Source organism: Triturus cristatus, chromosome 7, assembly GCF_964204655.1.
Source record: "Triturus cristatus chromosome 7, aTriCri1.1, whole genome shotgun sequence".
NCBI classification, from domain to species: Eukaryota; Metazoa; Chordata; class Amphibia; order Caudata; family Salamandridae; genus Triturus; species Triturus cristatus.
In genome coordinates, this window is record NC_140590.1 from 1,212,494,401 (window position 1) to 1,212,513,766 (window position 19,366).

A 19,366-nucleotide genomic window follows, 5' to 3' on the forward strand; every position below is an offset into this window, starting at 1 on the left:
GATGCCGGAGGCGCTCACCACACCTCCGACACTGACGCCCTACAACAGCCCATGGACATCCCACACAACCCAACACCAGGACCAGGGCAGCCAAGCTACATAGAGGAGAACACAGCCCCTGCAACAGACCATACAGCATGAATCACTCCCAGATACGGCTGGCTCACAACACTTCACCGACCCACACATGGCACCCTAATGCCAGGTATCAGAACGCCAAAATGGAGGGCTGAACAGGTGAGGGTGTGGTCCGACCCATGGAAGGCGAAATAGAACACATACGTGGGTGTCCATTACCCTTCAGGAACCACTTACACCCCACAAAGGAGACCCACACTGCCATAGAGACACATGCAGATGCACATTCCCAGTACAGAACCACGCCCAGGGGCATGCACATATCAGTCACATACCCACGTTGGCTCTGCGTATGACGGCCCAGTCCACTCCCCTTATGAATTGAGTGGGTGACGATAAAGCTACATGTCCAAGCTCTAACCCGCTGCCTGCTATGACATGTCTGCCTCGGCTGTACACAGCACAATGTAATGTTGTGGGGCCCAGGGCCCTCATGCATGAAACAAGACCACAGGGCCACACGCAGATATTATGTTGAACTGGCTACGGGCACGTTTTCCAGCCCCTTTACTTGCAAAACCAGGTTGGTTTGTGATAGGTAATTTTAATGTCGCCTCAATAGGTTTTGGGTCCTTGCCTGTCGCGGGTCCTTGACCCACTCACGCAAGTGAGGTACAATTTTTATCAGGAGACCAGGGGGTAATGCTGGGTAGGAGGAAATTTGTGGATCCATGCAGATTCCAGAACTTTCCTACACAGAAATTTGAGAAAAAAGTGTTTTTTTTTACAAAATTTGAGGTTTGCAGGGGATTCTGGATAGGAGAATGTTGGGGGACCCATGGCAGCCATACCTCGCTGTACTCCCCCGGGTGTCTAGTTTTCAGAAATGTGTGGGTTTGGTATGTTTCCCTAGATGGCTGCCGAACCCAGGGCCAAAAACTAATGGGACCCCCCTTGCAAAACCAGGTTGGTTTGTGATAGGTAATTTTAATATCACCTCAATAGGTTTTGGGCCCTTGCCTGTCGCGGGTCCTTGACTCATCCACGCAAGTGAGGTACCATTTTTATCGGGAGACCTGGGGGAATGCTGGGTGGGAGGAAATTTGTGGATCCACGCAGATTCCAGAACTTTCCACTACAGAAATTTGAGGAAAATGTGTTTTTTTTTACAATTGTTTAGGTTTGCAAGGGATTCTGGGCAACAGAACCTGGTGGGAGACAGTCAAGTCACCCCATCCTGGATTCCCCTGGGTGTCTAGTTTTAAAAAATGTATGGGTTTTCTAGGTTTCCCTAGGTGCAGGCAGGAGCTAGGGTTCAAATACTACAGCTAGGTACTTTGCTAAAAAAGGGTCATTTTTCACTGTGAAATTGTGGTGTCTCCAAGTTGCGTTTTGCGCAGTTTCCTGTCGCGGGCACTAGGCCTAACCACACAAGTGAAGTACCATTTTTCTCAGAAGACTTTGGGGAACGCGGGGTGGGTGGAAAGTTGTGGATCAACGCAGATTCCAGAACTTCCCACCACATAATTGTGAGGAAAATGTGTTTTTTTTTACAATTTTAGGTCTTGGCCTGGCAAAAGTGGCGCATGCGCTGCCCTGCCATGCAGAGGCCTTTTGGAATCGATGCAATTCCAGCGTGCACGTGGGGAGACAAACGAGACAGAAGATGTGCACGTGGGGATTGGATACTTTACTGGCGGCGTGATACACTGGGGACTTTTTTTTCGCCGCCAGTAAAGGCAGTCCCCGCGGGCACATCTTCTGTCCGTCCCATGATGGGCAGCGCTTGACCAGCTTCTGTCACTTGCCCACGGCAGTAAGTTACGTGCCTGTAACACTACTTTGCCATCTTATATGATGAATTTACACTGCAAACTTCCCCCGTCTGTCGTTTGCATTCACGGGATTACAAGAATGCATCGCCTTAGGCAGAAAGCGTGGGCGCCCTCCTGTACCCAAAGGGTGTGCCCGCCAGAACCCTGCCAAAGTGTGCGCGGCGCGCTGGGTGAAGTCATGCCTCTCCGCGACAACAACTGAGGGAGATTTTCCGAGACAGGGCTTGAGTCAGCTGGCCAGGAGTTAGAGCCAAGGCACTGAGTGTGTTGACCGACCCTGCCACCCTCGGCCACATGGCACGCCGGCTGGGGCCAGGGCTGCGTGCCTGAGCCCAGAGGCATAGCTTCCATGGATGCACCAAGTGCAATGGCACCGGGACCCAGAGGCCTGAGAGATCCACTTGTTATCTTCAAAGCCTGTCACCCACCGTCAAATACACTTTGTGAAGAATAGTAGCAAACACGGGTACATTTCAAAAGTGTAAAGCGTGCATATAATAATGCAACAAGTGCGCCTACGCACTGGAAGGCTCAGATCTTTCTTCTGCGCGTCTCCGGCCGGCACAAATTTGCCATCCAGCCCACAACTCGAGGGTGTGGAAGACTCTCTCTCTGCACTCACGGCTCCCAAGTACCAACCGCTTTGTGCGGGTGGGCTCTGTGAGGGGGTTTATTTCTGCACAGTGTGGCGTTAAGTGGGGGAGTAGCTTAAAAAGAGGCACGTGTCCCACACGCACTTGCATGGTCTAAAGCGTTGATGTGCCTCAGTGATGATGCTTCCTAGCGATTGCCTGTCATATACATGCCAATAGGCCCGATTCAAGCCAAAAAATGGCTTTATTCTAGCTGTCCCCCGCCCGAAATTGCATTTTCTACAATAGAAGTCAAGGGGTCATTTCATTTTCACTCTCACACTTTAAATCTCCCACGTCCCTCTCCTAAAATGTTGGCATGTATGCTGTCATGATGCCACAGTCGACTAGATGGTCCTTGTTATGAGACCAGCCAATGCGATAAGTAACCTGTCGTTCCTCCCGAGCAGACATTTGAATGTATTAGGACAGCCTACAGTGAGAGTTGAGTCCTTGGTCGCCTAATGACTCGTCTGTTGCGTTGGGTGATCTACTTTTATTTCACCCCACTATTTCCATGAGTTATGGCTTAACTTGTTTGGTAATAGTACACCCGTCCCCGAATCACTCGAGCGGTGGGAAATAAAGAACTGTTAAAAACAGGTCTGACTCCCATTCAAGACTGCCAAAGTTACTGCTGCACTGGTACACGGTATCGGTAGCCCTCCCTCACTGGCCACTGGGTGTCGCTGTTGTCCTAAACAGTAAAAGAAATCCCTAGCCCCTGCCCAAGCAGAAGGATGGATGAGCCCTTCTCATTCCGGCAGAGTCTGTGGAGGATTCTTCTGGGCGATGGTCTGGCTGATAGTGAGCCTCTGGCCCGGGAGCCAGGGCAGCAGCAGGTGTACCTGCCGCCAACCTGTGTTGTTACTCCAGGGCTTTAAGTGTTATGAAAAAACTGAGGGAGGGTCTCTTAAAGGAGCGTGGCCAATGTAATTAAGGGCGTGGCTTAAAAACACATAAGCTAAAAATCTTTGCTTAGCATAGGTTTCCGCCCGACTTGTATTTTGCTGTTTCTGTCATTGCATCCAGATATATGATACCTACAACAAGTCAGGACTATTGGCTTTGTCAATGGTTGTTAGTTGCATAATATTTAAAAAGCTTCCACTTAAAGCCCTGGTGACAGCACAGCAATGTTGCTGCTCCTGAGTTTCAAAAAGAGAAGGGAAATCCAAATTGAAAATGATTCTTTTTAAAGGATTGTCCTTCCCCTACAATGCTCATCGGGCATGACATAACTTCTCCACTATTGAGAAGTGAGTAGTGTGAGTGCACGCACATCGATGTGCCTGCTGTCACTGCAGTCCTGAGAAAATGGACTGCTTGTGCCAGGGCACAAAACAGAGCCCGATAGAGACCCGTTTTGAGGCCCCCTTTAAAAAACTGCCGGTGCTCAGCAACGGTGAGACCTGGACCACTTAAAGCCCTGTGTTACTCTCTAGAGATAGGCAAGTCAGCAGATTCATAGAAAAAGGCAAGCAGAGCACAACAAGCAGTGATTTATTTGTAAAATAATAAGTGCCAGGGCGCAGACCAGGAAGGCACTGTAGCCTGCAGCAACCCATCGCCCTCGCCATCACTGTCAAAACTACTACTAACAATCTCTATCGATGGCAAGTGTGACAGTTCATATTAGTCCATCTCTCCAAAGCCAAAGGAATAGCTAGGCAGGCAGGTATTAGAAATTGTTTTATGTACGTTGTACTCCTAAACAGCCTTTGTTCTGCTTCTTTCTAAATTAGATGAGCAGCTCCACATGTGGCAGACTGTCCTAGATGCCGTGGTTCCGAGCACCGGAAACCAATTAAGTGCTGGTGCTGAGCACCGGAAACCACCAGTTCAAATTAAGTACTGACAAGGGCAACAGAAAGCCAGGGCAGGCTTTAGGGGGGGGTGCGACTGGTGCGGATGCACTGGGCGCTGACATGGGTAGGGGGCCCTGACCACAGAGATCCTTTTGTTACCGCAGTACATAAGGTACATACCTAATACAGAACAGTGACTGTTAACTGTCATCTAAGAGCTGCATGCAAACTACATAAAAGAGCTTTTTAAACCCTGCCACAAAGAAATTGGCAAGAAGGAGAAACATGGCAGTAAATCTATTCTGCTTAATTGATTACAAGGTCTGAATTTTAAAATATCTAATGGGGTTAAGGCACCTGCTGCAGAGATCTTTGTGTGCCTAATAAATCTGAAGGAATAATAATAATGGTAAAATTTGCTGGAGAGGTCTGTGTTTTGTCTGTTTTTAATGAAAGTAGCATAGAAGGTTAATAAGTCTACTGCAAAGCACATTATGTAACATGCAGATGACATCTTTTTATTTTATGTAAATGGGTAAGTGGGTTACTGATTTTAATACAGAGATCATTTTGTTAGACTCAGTTCATAAATTGTAATCCTTCTAATATAGCACAGTAAAAGCTACCAAGCACACGCGCGTCCTATACTTTGTAACCCTCTCCGTCTTATGTAACACATCCTGTACATTGATTTAAACACATAGGATTTTTTGTCAATAATGTGTAATTGTGATGTAAAGCAATCTGACACCCTACAGTGGGATGAGTCGCACTGTAAAAGAAATAAAACAAAATCGTGGTATTTAAATTGTTATTTATGTAAATACTGGTTCAGAGCAGCACATCTGACATTCTAGCAGTGCATGCATAACTCTTATATGCAGGGATTGACCAAAGTCAAAAGCATGTCGCACTTGAGTACCTGTGAAGTGATAAGCTGTTTACCTTTGTTTCCCCTTGATTATATTTAGGTGTGAAGCTCCAAATAGCTCCCTGCCAGGATACACCAACAGAATGAAGCCTTATGGCCCCTTAACTTTGGGCTTTGTTATGGGCCAAGCTGGAATCTAATAAGTCCCCTCCCCACCTGCATGTTGCTGCTCCCAACTAAAGCAGACAACGTGCAGGTGCTGCTGAAAGTGTGCCCATGTCTGAAGATTACACCATGACAAGTTTAGCATATTTCTGTGGGGCCCAACCTCTTGGCAGGGTAGACGGTGTCCACCTTGTGAAAAAAGTGGGTAAACGCTGTCTACTCAAGCGTAGCCTCAACTTGCGCCCTGCAAATAGAGCATTTAACTTCGGGCTACCATGCACCCAAGTTGTGCCCACAGCCATGGCAATAAGACTCTACGAGAGCACAACCGATCCATCCTTTTATAAACTGAAAACACTTTTAAGTAGGCAATGCCAGTCCTCACTGGAATGGCCATATTGCCAGTCCTCACTGGAATGGACATATTGTACAACTATGAGGAGACAAAACTGCAGGTATCGCCCACGAGACGAAGCAGCAGCACCACAGAAGACAACTTAAATTCACATATCTTATGCGGCTAATGGGAAGCAAACACTGCAGACTTAACCTACAAGGCGAAGCTAAATGACTAGGGGAAAAACAACTAACACAACACACATTGCAGGAGAAGTAAGGGTCAAACACAGCAAACCTACAGGAGGAAAACACATCTATAGTAGAAGACAACAGAAACCCACGTGTGCAGAACACCACAATTATCTGTGGAGCCAAGTGGCTACCGCCTATTTGTGGAATCACTACATCCGAGTAGAAGGAAAACGACCTGTGAGGGGAAGACAACGAAAGTTCTCATTGTAAGGGGAACATTTGTTTACTAGTGGAGACAACAACCACAGCATTCCCTTATAAGCCAAAACACTGTTTCGGAGGTAAAAAACAGTCTGCTCTGCCATGTAGAGGCCTTTTGGAATCATTACGATTCCACCGTGCACGCGGGGAGACAAACAAACAAGACAGAAGATGTGCACGCGGGGATTCGATGCTTTACTGGCGGCGTGATACACTGGGGACTTTTTTTTTCGCCGCCAGTAAAGGCAGTCCCCGCGTGCACATCTTCTGTCCCTCCCGTGATGGGCCGCGCTTGTTTTTTGATGGTTTCGCTATTGCATTAACCTCTTGCGTGCCCCGCCCTTTCCCCGCCCTGTGCCGGGCTTTCTATTAGCGGGCGGGGTTCATGACGAGATGGTCTCGTCATGGGCACAGCGCAACCGCGGCCCATGACGAGACCTTCTCGTCATGGGCACTGAAGGGGTTAACTTGTGTTTGAGCACCCTCTAGTGGGCCTTTTGCACTCCAAAACAACCTCCCTGCGCGCCGGGGACGCGCAATTAGATTCTCTTAAGGAAGGGAGGCAATGCGACCGAAGCACTCTCTTCACAATTGTGTTTCTCTAGTGTTTATGGATTACGCTTGGATTATGCTTTTTTTCAATCTCAGTGCTGGCAAATATGAAGCGAGTTTCACAGGCCGTGCAGAAATTTTCGGGTTGATTTAAAGAGCTGTCTTAACTTGGAAAGTTATTCCGATAAATTAAACTGGTTCGGCAACAGACAAGCTGCGTAGTAAATTCTTGTGTAATTTAAATACTGTGTGAATCAAATGGATAGGATCAATGCCATATACAATGTCATATTTACAATTAATCCAGCGACCGTCACTGTCTGGATTCCAGTGATGGCATGTGGGTTGCCTCTATCCAGACCCTATTTAATTTCTTCTACATACTGTAATCCTAATTTTCTTACTATGTCGTACCACATATGTTTTGCATGGTTTCCTCTCCGACGTAGAATTGATTCCATTATTTATTCTATGTTGCATATAACAGCATCCTCGCTTCCGGTCTTCAATATTTGTTCTGTGTAAAGGGCTCGGATATCCACTGGGGTTACATGCGCTATACAAACTTCCATTAAAATTTCCATTTCAGTGGAGAGGTGTGGTGCAGCGGCCAGGGCTGCAGACTTCGGAGCACAGGGTTCACAGTCCGATCCCTGGCTCTGGCGGCAGCTCAGCTCAGCACCATGCGACTCTGGGCAATAGCTCACTTAATGTTCACGCCGGCCCCCAGCGCCTTGAGACCCATAAGAGTGAGTAGTTCATGCTTTACAAATACGGATTTACATTTACATTTAAACAAATGCATGAATGAATAAACACCGTTTTCACATGCGCCAGGCATAAAGACTGGGGGCCTCATTTATGAAAAGTGACGCATCACTGCGTGAAAACAGTGATGCGCCACTTCTCACTGCGCCCTCCCTGCGACTCCAGTGATGCGTCATATTTACAGTATGACGCATCATGTCGCAAGGAGTCACAGATACGTCAGTATTTCTGACGTATCTGTAGGCGCAAAAGTGACGCATCGCTGGAGTGTGTCACAAAAGTGACGCAACTCCAGCAATGTGACCTTTCACATGGGGCAAGCCCCATGTGAAAGGGCCTGCATCAGTCTTACGCCTGCTGTGAGGCAGGCGCAAGAAATTGACGCATTTGCACCCTAGAAGTGGCGCAGTGAAATCACGTAGATTTCACTGCGTCACTTCTACGACCCTTTGTTGCGTCATAACGCCCCCCTTGCATACATTATACCTGGCGCAGGTATAATGTGGCGCAGGGGTTTACAAAGTGACGCATCTACCTAGATGCGTCACTTTGTAAATATGGCGCAACATGGCGCATGTTTTATGCCACTGGTGCGTCACAAAAAGTGACGCACCGGCGGCGCAAAAGTGACGCAGGGGCTCATAAATGAGCCCCTGGATGTAGACCCATGCCTGCGAGTTTGTGAATATTTCTGGCGTAAACACCTGAGGGGAAGGAGCAATCAATTGCCTGGATGTCCCGGAATGTGCTCGTTTTCTTCCCTCTGGGAAGGGGGTGTGTGTTTTCCCAGTCAGGGAATGCGGGAGCTCTCTCATGTGTCTCAGTGAATCGTCTCCTAGGTGTTTCTCCAGTCATCCTGGTGGCTGGGCTCAGTCCATCCCCCATTCTGTCTCTGAAAGGGGATCTGAGATCAAAGGCTTTAATGAGGTTACTGATCCCTGCTGATTGATTTGTGAACAGAAGTTTTGCCTGGCTCGCGTTTTGCTTATCACTGGGAGTCCATTAGTGGCTGCCATTAGCACAGCTCTCCGTCAGCAGCAGGGCACATACATAACAAATGCTGCTCCCACCTTTACCTTTTCAAACATATTTTATTTTCAACATTTGTTCAAGTGTTTGTTTAAAAAGAAACGATTTCCCATCGGCATTTTTAGGTCTCGCCTGACCCAGCGCATGCGCTGGTCTGGCGAGACTTATTGAGAGGGCTCCAAAAAGTGCTACCAGGCCAGCCTAGAGCTACAGTGCATGTGCGCGGGCGCGGGCGCTGCGTTTTACCGCGATTTACCGCGATTGCTTTCACTTTCACGACCGCATGGCCGCTTTGATGTTTGATTGTGATCGCGATCACTTTCGCCGCACGGCCGCTTTGCATAGCCAATAGGTCTCGCTTTTGGGACCTTATAAGTATTTAGTTATGCAACTGTTGCATGGCTAAACACTTATAAGGTCCCAAAGGCGAGACCTATTGGCTATGCCAATGCTGGTTTCTGTTGCCAATCCGCTGACAGGCGGAGAAGGCTTTAAAAGTGCCCGGGAGGCCGTGGGCCCAGAATTTTTTCATGTCTTGAAAGTCTCAGAGTGAAGTTTTAAGACAAGGAATTCGCAGATGCATTTCTATACACCATCATGCATTCTTTAGTTCCTGTCCAGTTTCCCCCCCTCACCCTTTCTCCCTCCCTCGCGCCCCCACCCCTTCTGAAATGAACCAAATCAGTGCCTGCTTTAACACGTTTCTGCCTCTTCCGTCTTCCTTTTCGGTGGTCAAATGAAAACATAATCACTTTTTTGGAGCGCTGGTTGTGGAGAGGGGGGCGCGGTGCCTCCGGTAGTTCATTAAGGTTCAGTAAGGGTCACCACATCATACTCAGCCTTTTCTAGAGAGGCGACGATATGGATCAGAGGTGGGATCCCCTTCATAGCTCTGGAACAACGTATAGACCCACAAGGTAGATACACTCTAGTGCGAGGAACTTTGGATGGCATACAAGTGATACTGGGCAGTGCTTATGCCCCCAACTTTGATCAAGATAAATTCTTGGCAAACATATACTGTCTTAGCGGATTGGGCAATACGCTTATGGATTTTTGGGCGGCAACTACAATGCGGTCATGGACACTGGTATTGATCGTTCACATGCCGCCATCCTGGGAGCGGGGTCCATTAAAACAGGCTGAGGCACTAGTTAGGTGGGCTGGGAGTTGGGTGATGCCTGGCGTCTCTCGAACCCGACCAGTATGGAATATTCCTTTTTCTCCCCAACACACCAACTGCACACAAGGATAGACAGAATCTTTTGTTCAATACCCCTCACTGCGCAAATCCCGCATACAAACTATCTGGGCAAAACTCTGTCTGACCATAACTCACAGAAATTAACCCTCACATGGGGTAGGACTCCCACCCCGGTCCCTACCTGGAAATTATGGCCCCAGATGCTGGAAGACCCCGTCTTTAAGAACACTATGGCGGAAGGTATTCAGAATTATTTCACCGAAAACTCTGCCTCCACCAGACAGATAGAATGGGACGCATTTAAGGCTGTGATTAGGGGCATAGCCATTAGCATCACTGCAGGGACAGTGCAGGAGATACACAATGACCTTAAAACTATTGAAAATAATCTGAATGCACCAGAACGGGGCGCTGCTCGGGATCCCAACAAAGCAGAGGAACTCCAGGAGGCACGTATCAAATACGCTGAGCTGCTGGAGCGTCTCAGAGTAATGGACTATAAAACATATACCCAGTTAAAACACTCTGAAGCGGATAAATACAGGGCACTGCTGGCGCGTATCCTACGGGACGCACCCCCAACCGTATTTATACATGAGATAACCACACCTCAGGGGGACACTGCTGTCACACAACAGGCCATAAACAAAGTCTTCTGCAAGTATTACGAAATCCTATTTCAAGCCCCAATACCTCAGACGGAAAATGTCGTAGACGCCTTCTTCACAGACCTACCTTTTCCCCAATTAGACCGCATTGCTCAAGATGCTCTAGCGGGCCCCATCACTAGGTCGGAGATTAGGGAAGCCATGAAGGCTGTAGCACGCAATAAAGCCCTGGGATTAGACAGGCTACCGATCGAGTTCTTTACCACAATTGCTGACACTATGGTCCCACAACTTGAACAGGTATATAATAAAGCACTAGACGCAGGACACCTCCCCTCCACTACAATGCAGGCATTGGTGGTTTCCCTTCCTAAGCCGGGCCGCCTGGCCACAGACATTTCAGTATATTGCCCCCTTTCCTTACTTACTACAGAGTATAAAATATTAAGTAAAATATTGGCACTTCACCTCCTCCCTTACCTACAGACCCTGGTACACCCGGACCAATGTGGCTTTGTGCCAACGCGCAGCACCTCTTCAAACATACGTCGCCTATATCATGTTCTGGGCACAACACCTACTGGAGATTGCAACGCGGGCTGCATTACATTGTATTTAAAACAGGCTTTTGACACACTTCACTGGGACTACATGATAAAATCACTGGGGAAATTTGGCATACCGCCAGCATATGTGAACTGGGTTAAATTACTGTACACAGCTCCCACCGCACGAGCACGCACTGGAGGCCACATCTCCCAAGTATACCAAGTGGGCAGTGGCTCTCGTCAAGGCTGTCCTCTGTCGCCCTTATTTGTACTTGCACTGGAACCACTAGCCATTAAATGACAAATACCTGTGCTTACCTAACAGTCGGAGACCAACCAGACAACACATCTTAAAACATACAGAGTCGTTTGACTTACAAATTTGGCCATTGTTTTGTGGGTTTTTTACTTCCCAGTCCCCAGGTGTGGCCACTTTTATTTTGAAGCTTAGGCCTATTTTCTGCTCCAGTCTGGCCCGGTTTCAAGCACAATTGAACTTTCCCAGATCTTTTGTTCTGCGTTGTATGTAAACACACTCACTCACACAAACTTCTTCATTCTAATCTTCTTTGCCTTACAGACCACAACAGTTTTGCTCTGCGGAAGCTTTCACTCGTGTAAATCCCTCCCTATATCTAAAGGAGATTAAATTCAGAAGGGTTCATGCTAAGCCTCGCCTCCTTGTGGATCTGGAACGAGGGTGCCATGGCCCGGAAGATTTTAATTTGCCTCGTAATTCATTTGCTAGAAGTGCAGAGATCTCATTAGTGAGGACTGTGATGAGGGAGACAAATATTGTTTACATGTGGAAACGATAGACATCTAAGCATGAGAAATGAAAATAGTCCATTACTATGAAAATCGTATTCTCAAAAAAACTGAGCAACAATAACCCTCTTACCAGACTGATCTTAGGGTTGTTGGCTGTGGCAACAGATAGGGATCCAGAAACTATAAACTGTTGGGGGAAAAACAGAATACAGTGTCAGTGACAGTGGTACCATCGGTAAATTATTGTTGCATGAAAATAATATTTATATTTGGCAATTTATTTTCAAGTATCTGGTCGCCTCAGTGACTGGTAACCTTGAAAAATACATGTTCTTTAGAATTTTTAACAATGTAAACTTCAAATTGACCCAGAGTGATATTTACCCGATTTAAATGTTCCCATGGACCATGAAGATGCTATCATTTTGTCTGGTGAGTGGTGATATAACAGGGGAACTCTTTCAGGCAGGGCTAAGTTAACACAGAAGAGTGTACTGTACTCTAACAAGAACTGTGAAGAGGCTTCCCTTTATGTTCTGCTCATCAGAGCAGGTACTGCGTTAAAGCTTTGGAAAATAACTGCCTTAGGGCGCCACCACAGAATCTCACAAGAGGTCACCAGATTTCAACAAATGGTCTAAAACATTGATATGCCACCAGGAGACACCCACAAACATGTATTAATCTTGCTTGGAGGGGGAGGTCTGTCAGTACATGAGCTGTTTGTACTGTGTAGCATTGGTGTTATGATGGCAACTAATTAGCAAGTAAACCAAAGGAGTCACTCCTAGGAAATTTGAAAGTGATGTCAACCTCGTAGTGAAGAAAAATGAGTTTTTCTTTCAAATAACTCTCGCCCACCAGGGTTACCCCTTGTTGGCATGCTTCATCATAGGGTTCTTCTCTAACCTGCTACGGAAAGGGGCATGCTACGATTGACAGATATGTGGGAGCACTGATAGTGTTTCTTGCCGATACACCTACACTGCTTGCATTGATATCGGAGTGGGGTTTGTTTTGTAAAAATCTAGGTTAAAAATATCCGGCTGGTGGAAAAAGGATGATTTTATTTAACCCCTTATTCGATACGATTAAAAAATGATGAGAAACTCCTGGGATAAATGTCCCTTAGTTTCTCTGGTCGACTAGTTTCAAGCCCTACACCAAGGCTTTTCATCAGGACCTAAGGTGGTTACTCCTTGTTACCACTTCTTTAGTCGTCAAATTTCACCTCGGTTAAGCAAAGTGAGAGCATTTTATCTTCCAGATGCGATGCGGTCTAGTGCTGCACCACTACTAGGATGCTGAAGGCGGCACTTCTTCAACGTATATTACAGGACACACCACGCCTTGATGAAGTAAGTCCTGCCCTGACCATTTCCTAAATCCGGAATTCGGGGTTTAGTGAAACTTTGACTTTAACGTTAGTCCCCATTACGCTTTCTACATCTAACTTGCTCCATTTTGGATACTTTGTTTTTATGTCAACAGAGTATGACTACAGGTGTCCCTTCTTCTCTGTTTGGACTCATGAGGCCTTATTAGGGCATATTACATGTATGTAATGTAATGTGTGTTCTATTGTTTTATTGGGAGTACGTCCAATGTGTGTCTGTATATTGTGTGTCTACATAACCCTTGCATTGAAGATTTTAACAGTGTGCTCACATATTCAGAGTGTGAGAAATATATCACTATCTACTCACATTAGTGTATGATGTACAAAACATAGTGCTATTACGAGGCCCTCTGGCCGTGCATATTTTTAATGTCTCTTTTCTTTTTTTCCAACCTTTGTAGAAGATATTAGAACTGACCAAATAGGTGCTGTATATATTTATTTCCATTTTATTCTCACTTTCACTTATAGAGAAATTTGACCTCTGAAGGAGTGGTGACAAGGAGTAACCCCCTGGGGTCCTGATAAAAAGCCTTGGTGTAGGGCTTGAAACTAGTCGACCAGAGAAACTAAGGAACATTTATCCCAGGAGTTTCTCACCAGCCCCATTTTTTATTCATGTTGACTAGGGGATTGAATAAAATAATCCATTTCCCACTAGCCAGATATGTTTAGCCTAGTTTGTTACAAAAAAAAAACAATCAGATATCATTGCAATCAGTGTAGGTGTATAGGCAGAAAACACTATCAATGCTCCCATGTAACCGTTGGTCGTAGCAGGCCCCTTCCTGTAGCAGGTTAGGGAAGAACCCTATGATGAAGCATGCCACCAATGGGTAACCATAGTGGGTGAGCATTATTTGAAAGAAAAACTCATTTTTCTTCACTACGAGGTCGACATCACTTTCAAATTTCCTAGGAGTGACTCCTTTTGTTTATTTACTAATACTTTGGAGGAAGGGTCCTCTCCATTTGTTTTCCTCTAGCTCCCCCTTTTTGATGTATTGGACTAATTAGGGAGGCCTAGTTTTCTCCGTCTAGTCCAATCACGCAGGCCAGATTGGTTATTTATTCCATTGGGCATTTCCCCAGTTGGCTGATGCTGTTGGAGACTGATTTTGAATATCGAGGGCTCCCACCTCTGTCTTCACCTCCACAGACTTCATGACAATAGGCACAGGAGAGGTGTAAGGTGGAAAGAGACAGACATAACAGAAAAGAGAGAGATAAAAACATGAATGGAAAAAGAAAGGAAAGGAGCAGGGCTGCTAAACATTTTTGCTAGGGCTGATCTTGGTTGCCAACCAGTCCTGGTATGGCTTAAAGACAAGCAACCATCAGTAGCGCAATTCGAAGAGTGTGACAATGACTTTGTATCTTTACAGTGGAAAGTAGCTATTTGTGTTCTTGTATGACAGCAAGCATAGATAAACTCACTCATTAAACAAACGCATGTGCATTTGTTTAGCTATATGAGCAGTACACTGCATTGTTGAGTTCCTGCTGGAAGGACAAGGTGAGAAACCATGTGCCAACCGCAAAGTCATTTTTGCACTCAATAGTCAAAGACCAACAATGACAATGAAAACAAGCATTGGCATAGCCAATAGGTCTCGCTTTTGGGACCTTATAAGTATTTAGTTATTCAGCACAATATCCTTGGTACAACAACATCAACTGTTGCATGGCCAAACACTTATAAGGTACAAGGTTTAGCCATGCAACAGCTGGTGTTGTTGCACCAAGGATATTGTGCTGCATAACTAAATACTTATAAGGTTCCAAAAGCGAGACCTATTGGCTATGCCAATGCTTGTCTTTTTAGCCACATCTCGGACTCTGTTTCCACACTCAAATATCCTACCAAAGATCTTTGTCCCATCATTTTTTTAATGCTCTTTAACTGCAGCCTTCAAGCTCAGACTAGTTACAGGGCAACTATAAATATGGTTCTCTGACTGTTTTTCAAATTGCACTCGTGCATACACACGGAGTCCAGGTGAGCGTACAGTCATACGCAAGCATACAAACATTCATGCAGTCCCCAGCAGACAGAGAGGTGCAATGGCTTAGATATGAATAGTGCAGAAGGTGCAGTGTTACCAGGCGCACTGCACCGACATATGCCACTATTTGATTCACCAACAGAGGGGCATGGAGTTCTTTTTACTTGCTTTCATTATGGCCCACTGCTCCCTTGTTGAGCCACTGGGGGTAGGTAGGAACAGAGGATCACCAGAGAGAAGAGAGGGTGGAACTGGGAGGAGTAACTCGAGAGGCAGAAGAGAGGAAATAATGAGATGGGAGAGGGGAGAAAGAGGGGGGCTGAGAGGGAAGCCCCGCTGGTCTGCCGCATGCGCGCACCCTATAATGAGGTCGTAATTACAGGTCCCTATCACCCCCACCCCCCTCGACGAGGACAGCGTGGATGGAGGTTGGCGGGGACACTGCTGTGGGACGCACATGTGGCACAGGAGGTGGGCGGGGGTCAATTAACTCTCCCTGTAGAAGGAGGGAGAACCTTCTGAATGGAAAGAGTGAGAACGACCTGACTAAACACACCTAGAGATGGCAGAAGATGTAGATGGAGCCTGAAGTGGAAGAAGGGTGAACGGAGGCTAAACTTAGTGGTAGAGAAGAAAGAAAGGTACAGAAGTTCAGATTTTTATTTTTTACACGCAACAATATTATGTGATTTCGCCAGAATCATAGGCTGTGGAACCGACGCCGGGACGCAAACCCCGTTCCCCAGTTCCATGTAAGGAAAGCAAAAAATAAACCTAGAGAGATTATAGTGTAGAGCAGACTAGAGGGAGCTCTGGTGAGAAAAAAGAAACACACAAGTGAAGTAAATGAGAGAGAGCGGGACGAGAAACGTACAAGCAGGGAGAAACATCTAACTAAAAAGGGGACAGGAAGAAACAGTACAAGCACGGCAGGGCTGCATGTTCCCAATTTTTCTTTGCCTCTTTTTCACTGTGTGTTTTCTTATCCCCCCTCTCCCCACCCCGGCCAGGAGGTAGTTAATAGCTTCACACGAAGGTGGGAAGGCAGGAAGGAGGCCACGAAAACAAAAGATAAACTTTTGAAAGACAGTGGTTTATTGTTATGTCAATAAAGGTGTTTGTATTGGATAAGCCGTGAAGGGAGATAAGACGAAGGGCACATGGGAGGATGGTGGGAGGGGGTGGGGCATGTGAAACAAGCATGGAGGAAAGGAAAAGACTACAAGTGAGAGACAGGCATTGGCCGCGCGGCCGTAAAAGTAACGCCGCGTGGCCGTGAAAGCGAAAGTCATCGCTATTGCGGTGAAAGCGAAAGTGATCGCGATGACATGCTCTGTGCATAGCACGCATGGGATGCGCGCGCAGCAAATATTAGAGAGGTGGAGCATGGCGCGTGTGCTCTTGTGCGCGTGACCGCAAGCTGATGGCCGCTTTGGTAGCACTTCGAAAGGCCGCTTACTAAATGTCTCGCCAGAGCAATGCATGTGCTGGCTCAGGCGAGACCTAAAAAGATCCCTCAACATAGGTTGGATCGGTGCTAGAGTTGTTTACACAGGAGGAGGAAAAAAGTGCTGTTAGAAATGGGATTTCTGGTTGGCTAAGGCTCGTGCCAAAGCCAGGCAGAAACCACCACTCTAGTCAGGGCAAGGAAGTTACACGCCAAAGATAACCCCTGCTCACCCCCTTGGTAGCTTGGCATGAGCAGTCAGGCTTTTCCCGGAGACAATGTGTAAAGCATTTGCACACGCACACAGCAACAACACCCCAGGCACACAACAAAAGGAACTCCACACAAGGTTATATATAAAAATAGCCTTTGTATTATAATAAACACATTAGATCATAATCACATAATATACACTGTGCCAACTAGCACTGGGCAGTATCTACAGGGGATTATATACACACGACGGGGCCACTGTCATAATCATCACAAATCACCAATTGTAAATGTAGCACAAATAATAAATGTAGAGCACCACCATTAACTACTGGTAAAAGTTAGGAACACACTATGCAATGATAATCACATTAGGCATAAAACATTTTAGGCCTAAAAACCCTTAGCATATCCATATTACGCACAAACCTCAACCATAAACATCATTAGAGGCATAGATCAGAGCATAAAGGCATTGCGCAGTAGATATCACAGTTAGGCATAAACACAGTGTGCCGCACGCGGGGGCACAACACATGAAAACTGTCCCCAGGCCAACTGGCCTCTCACAGGGCTCCAACGCCCTATGTCCAACAGTGTCAGGGCTGGCTGCACATGCAGCAAATGAAGAGTGCGCAAGAGTTTAGGCCTAAACGTGGCAGCTGATAACTAATTGCTGGGCAGCTGTGAAAATGAGGCCTGGCACCAGTGTGCCTCCTGTGCCCCTCTCTAGGACTTTTAGTCACCAGTTTGCGCAATGTAGCAGCTGCCCTCTGCCAAGTGGGGCAGCTGGTGAAAAATGGCACTGGCCCAGTGAAAACTGGCACTCCTCGTGCCTGGTGAGCCCCCCTCAGGGACTCTGTCAAGCAAATGGCCCCCAAAGCAAACCAGCGGGGGCAACACTGTGGGAGCCCCACTCGGGGGACTCCTGAAACCACTTGCCCCCAACGTTGCAGCGGCCCGCAACTGCGGTGCCGCTGTGAAGACGAAGTAAGAAGGGGATATTAGGCCTCAAGGATCCCCGCCGTAGCACGGGACGCGCTGGCGCTAGAGATCACTCTTCTGTAGGGAAAGGCGGCCTGCCACAGCCCATCCGGACACACCGCTCCCCCCCAGCGCCAGTACCTTCTGATGTCCGGGGCAGTGGAGACCTCCAACTTGTCTCGATCCCGGGCGGCGCAGCCTCACCTCTGGAAAGCTCCCCCGGCTTGAGGTGCAGTGTTGCTGGCCAGCCAATGGCAGTGCGGCCCTTTGCGTTGAGCCTCCAGGCTCAGGGGTGCCTTGGCCAATGGCAGCGCGGCCCTTGCGACGAGCCTCCAGGCTCAGGGCCGCTTTAGCCAATGGCAGCGCGGCACTCTCACGGAAGCCCCCGGGCCGGCGGCGATGATTCCTTTGGGGCCCAGGCTTCTGCCAGCACAATACGGGGTAGGCTCCCGTTATTAAGCACAAAGTCCCTGGCAGGGTGGGCACCCGCTAGGGGTATTAAAACGGCACAAAGTTCCTGGCGGGGTGGGCACCCGCTAGGGATATGGAAAACGGCAGATATGCGGGGTGGGCTCCCACGCCGAAAATAAGTCAGATTGCGGGGGAATCTCCACGCCGGGGATTCCCTTACAAAGATGATTGCAGCTTTGTGCTGCTGTTGAAAATAGAAGCGCTGCTCCTCGTGGGCTTCCCAGGTGGTTGAAATCCCAAAATCCAGGGAAAAGAATGGAGCGCTCTGGCCAGCAGTAAAGAGCAAAGCGCTCTTTCAAAGTAAGGCAAAGTTCAGGGAAAGCCTTGGAATGAAGGGGGGGGGCAAAGGCTGGGCCCAGGCAGGCCAGCTCACAGGGCCCTCCAGCAGGGAGGCAGTCCCTAGTGGCGGTTCCTCCTTGCACCCAGCAGCAGCAGCAGGCCCCCCTCAAATTAGGAACACAGAGAACATTTTCATGGGGTAACAGCCCCTTCTTTTATACACAGATCCCCCTTTGTCACACAGCACAGGGCTGGGGAAAACCAGATGCAACTGGTTTGGGGGAGCTTTGGAGCACTTTGTTGTGCTCAGCTCCTCTCTCCTTTGTCAGGTGGGGGCTAGGTGCTCAGACGCACTACAGGGGGCGGACCCAGCATTGTGGAGGAAAGGCACAGTCCTATTCAGGTCCCAGGTGCAACTCCTCCCTCCCATCTAGATGCAGATCTCTCTATTCACCACTGGGCTGACTCACCCTGGCTCCTGGAATTCCCCACACCATCTAGCACCTGTCAATCACAAGTCAGACATGCACTCCACATCATGCAGGCAGACACACAGCACGCAGAAATGCCAACTTCTAAAAATGGCATTTCTCCACCAGTCACAATAAATCTCCGCACACCATTGCGCAGCATTTATTCTCACGGGTTTGCACATACTAAACTCAACACTGCACTCCTCTCACACCATGAATTACCATGGACACACATATCCCCCATGCATTCCTATGAGAGGGCAGGCCAGTCTCACTAAAGGTAACACAGAGCGCACACACTTTACACTGGGACACAGTGCTAAAGTGCCTAGAGGCCTAAAGCCACTAACACTACATAGGGAAAAAGGCTAGGATAAATGCAAAAAGTTTAGGGGTGAACCTGCCAAAAGGGCCAGGTGCAATAAAGTGCACT

General features: G+C 47.6%; 1 protein-coding gene across 4 annotated transcripts in view; it reads right to left on the minus strand.

Moving 5' to 3' along the window:
* Window positions 1-19,366, minus strand: part of LOC146811630 (membrane-spanning 4-domains subfamily A member 4D-like) — a 416,136-nt gene that overhangs the window by 198,579 nt on the left and 198,191 nt on the right. For all 4 annotated transcript variants that reach the window (XM_085618601.1, XM_085618602.1, XM_085618603.1 and 1 more), the window contains exon 4: window positions 11,792-11,848. In XM_085618601.1, the coding sequence (XP_085474727.1) occupies window positions 11,792-11,848 (57 nt within the window). The remainder of the gene's footprint in view (window positions 1-11,791; window positions 11,849-19,366) is intronic.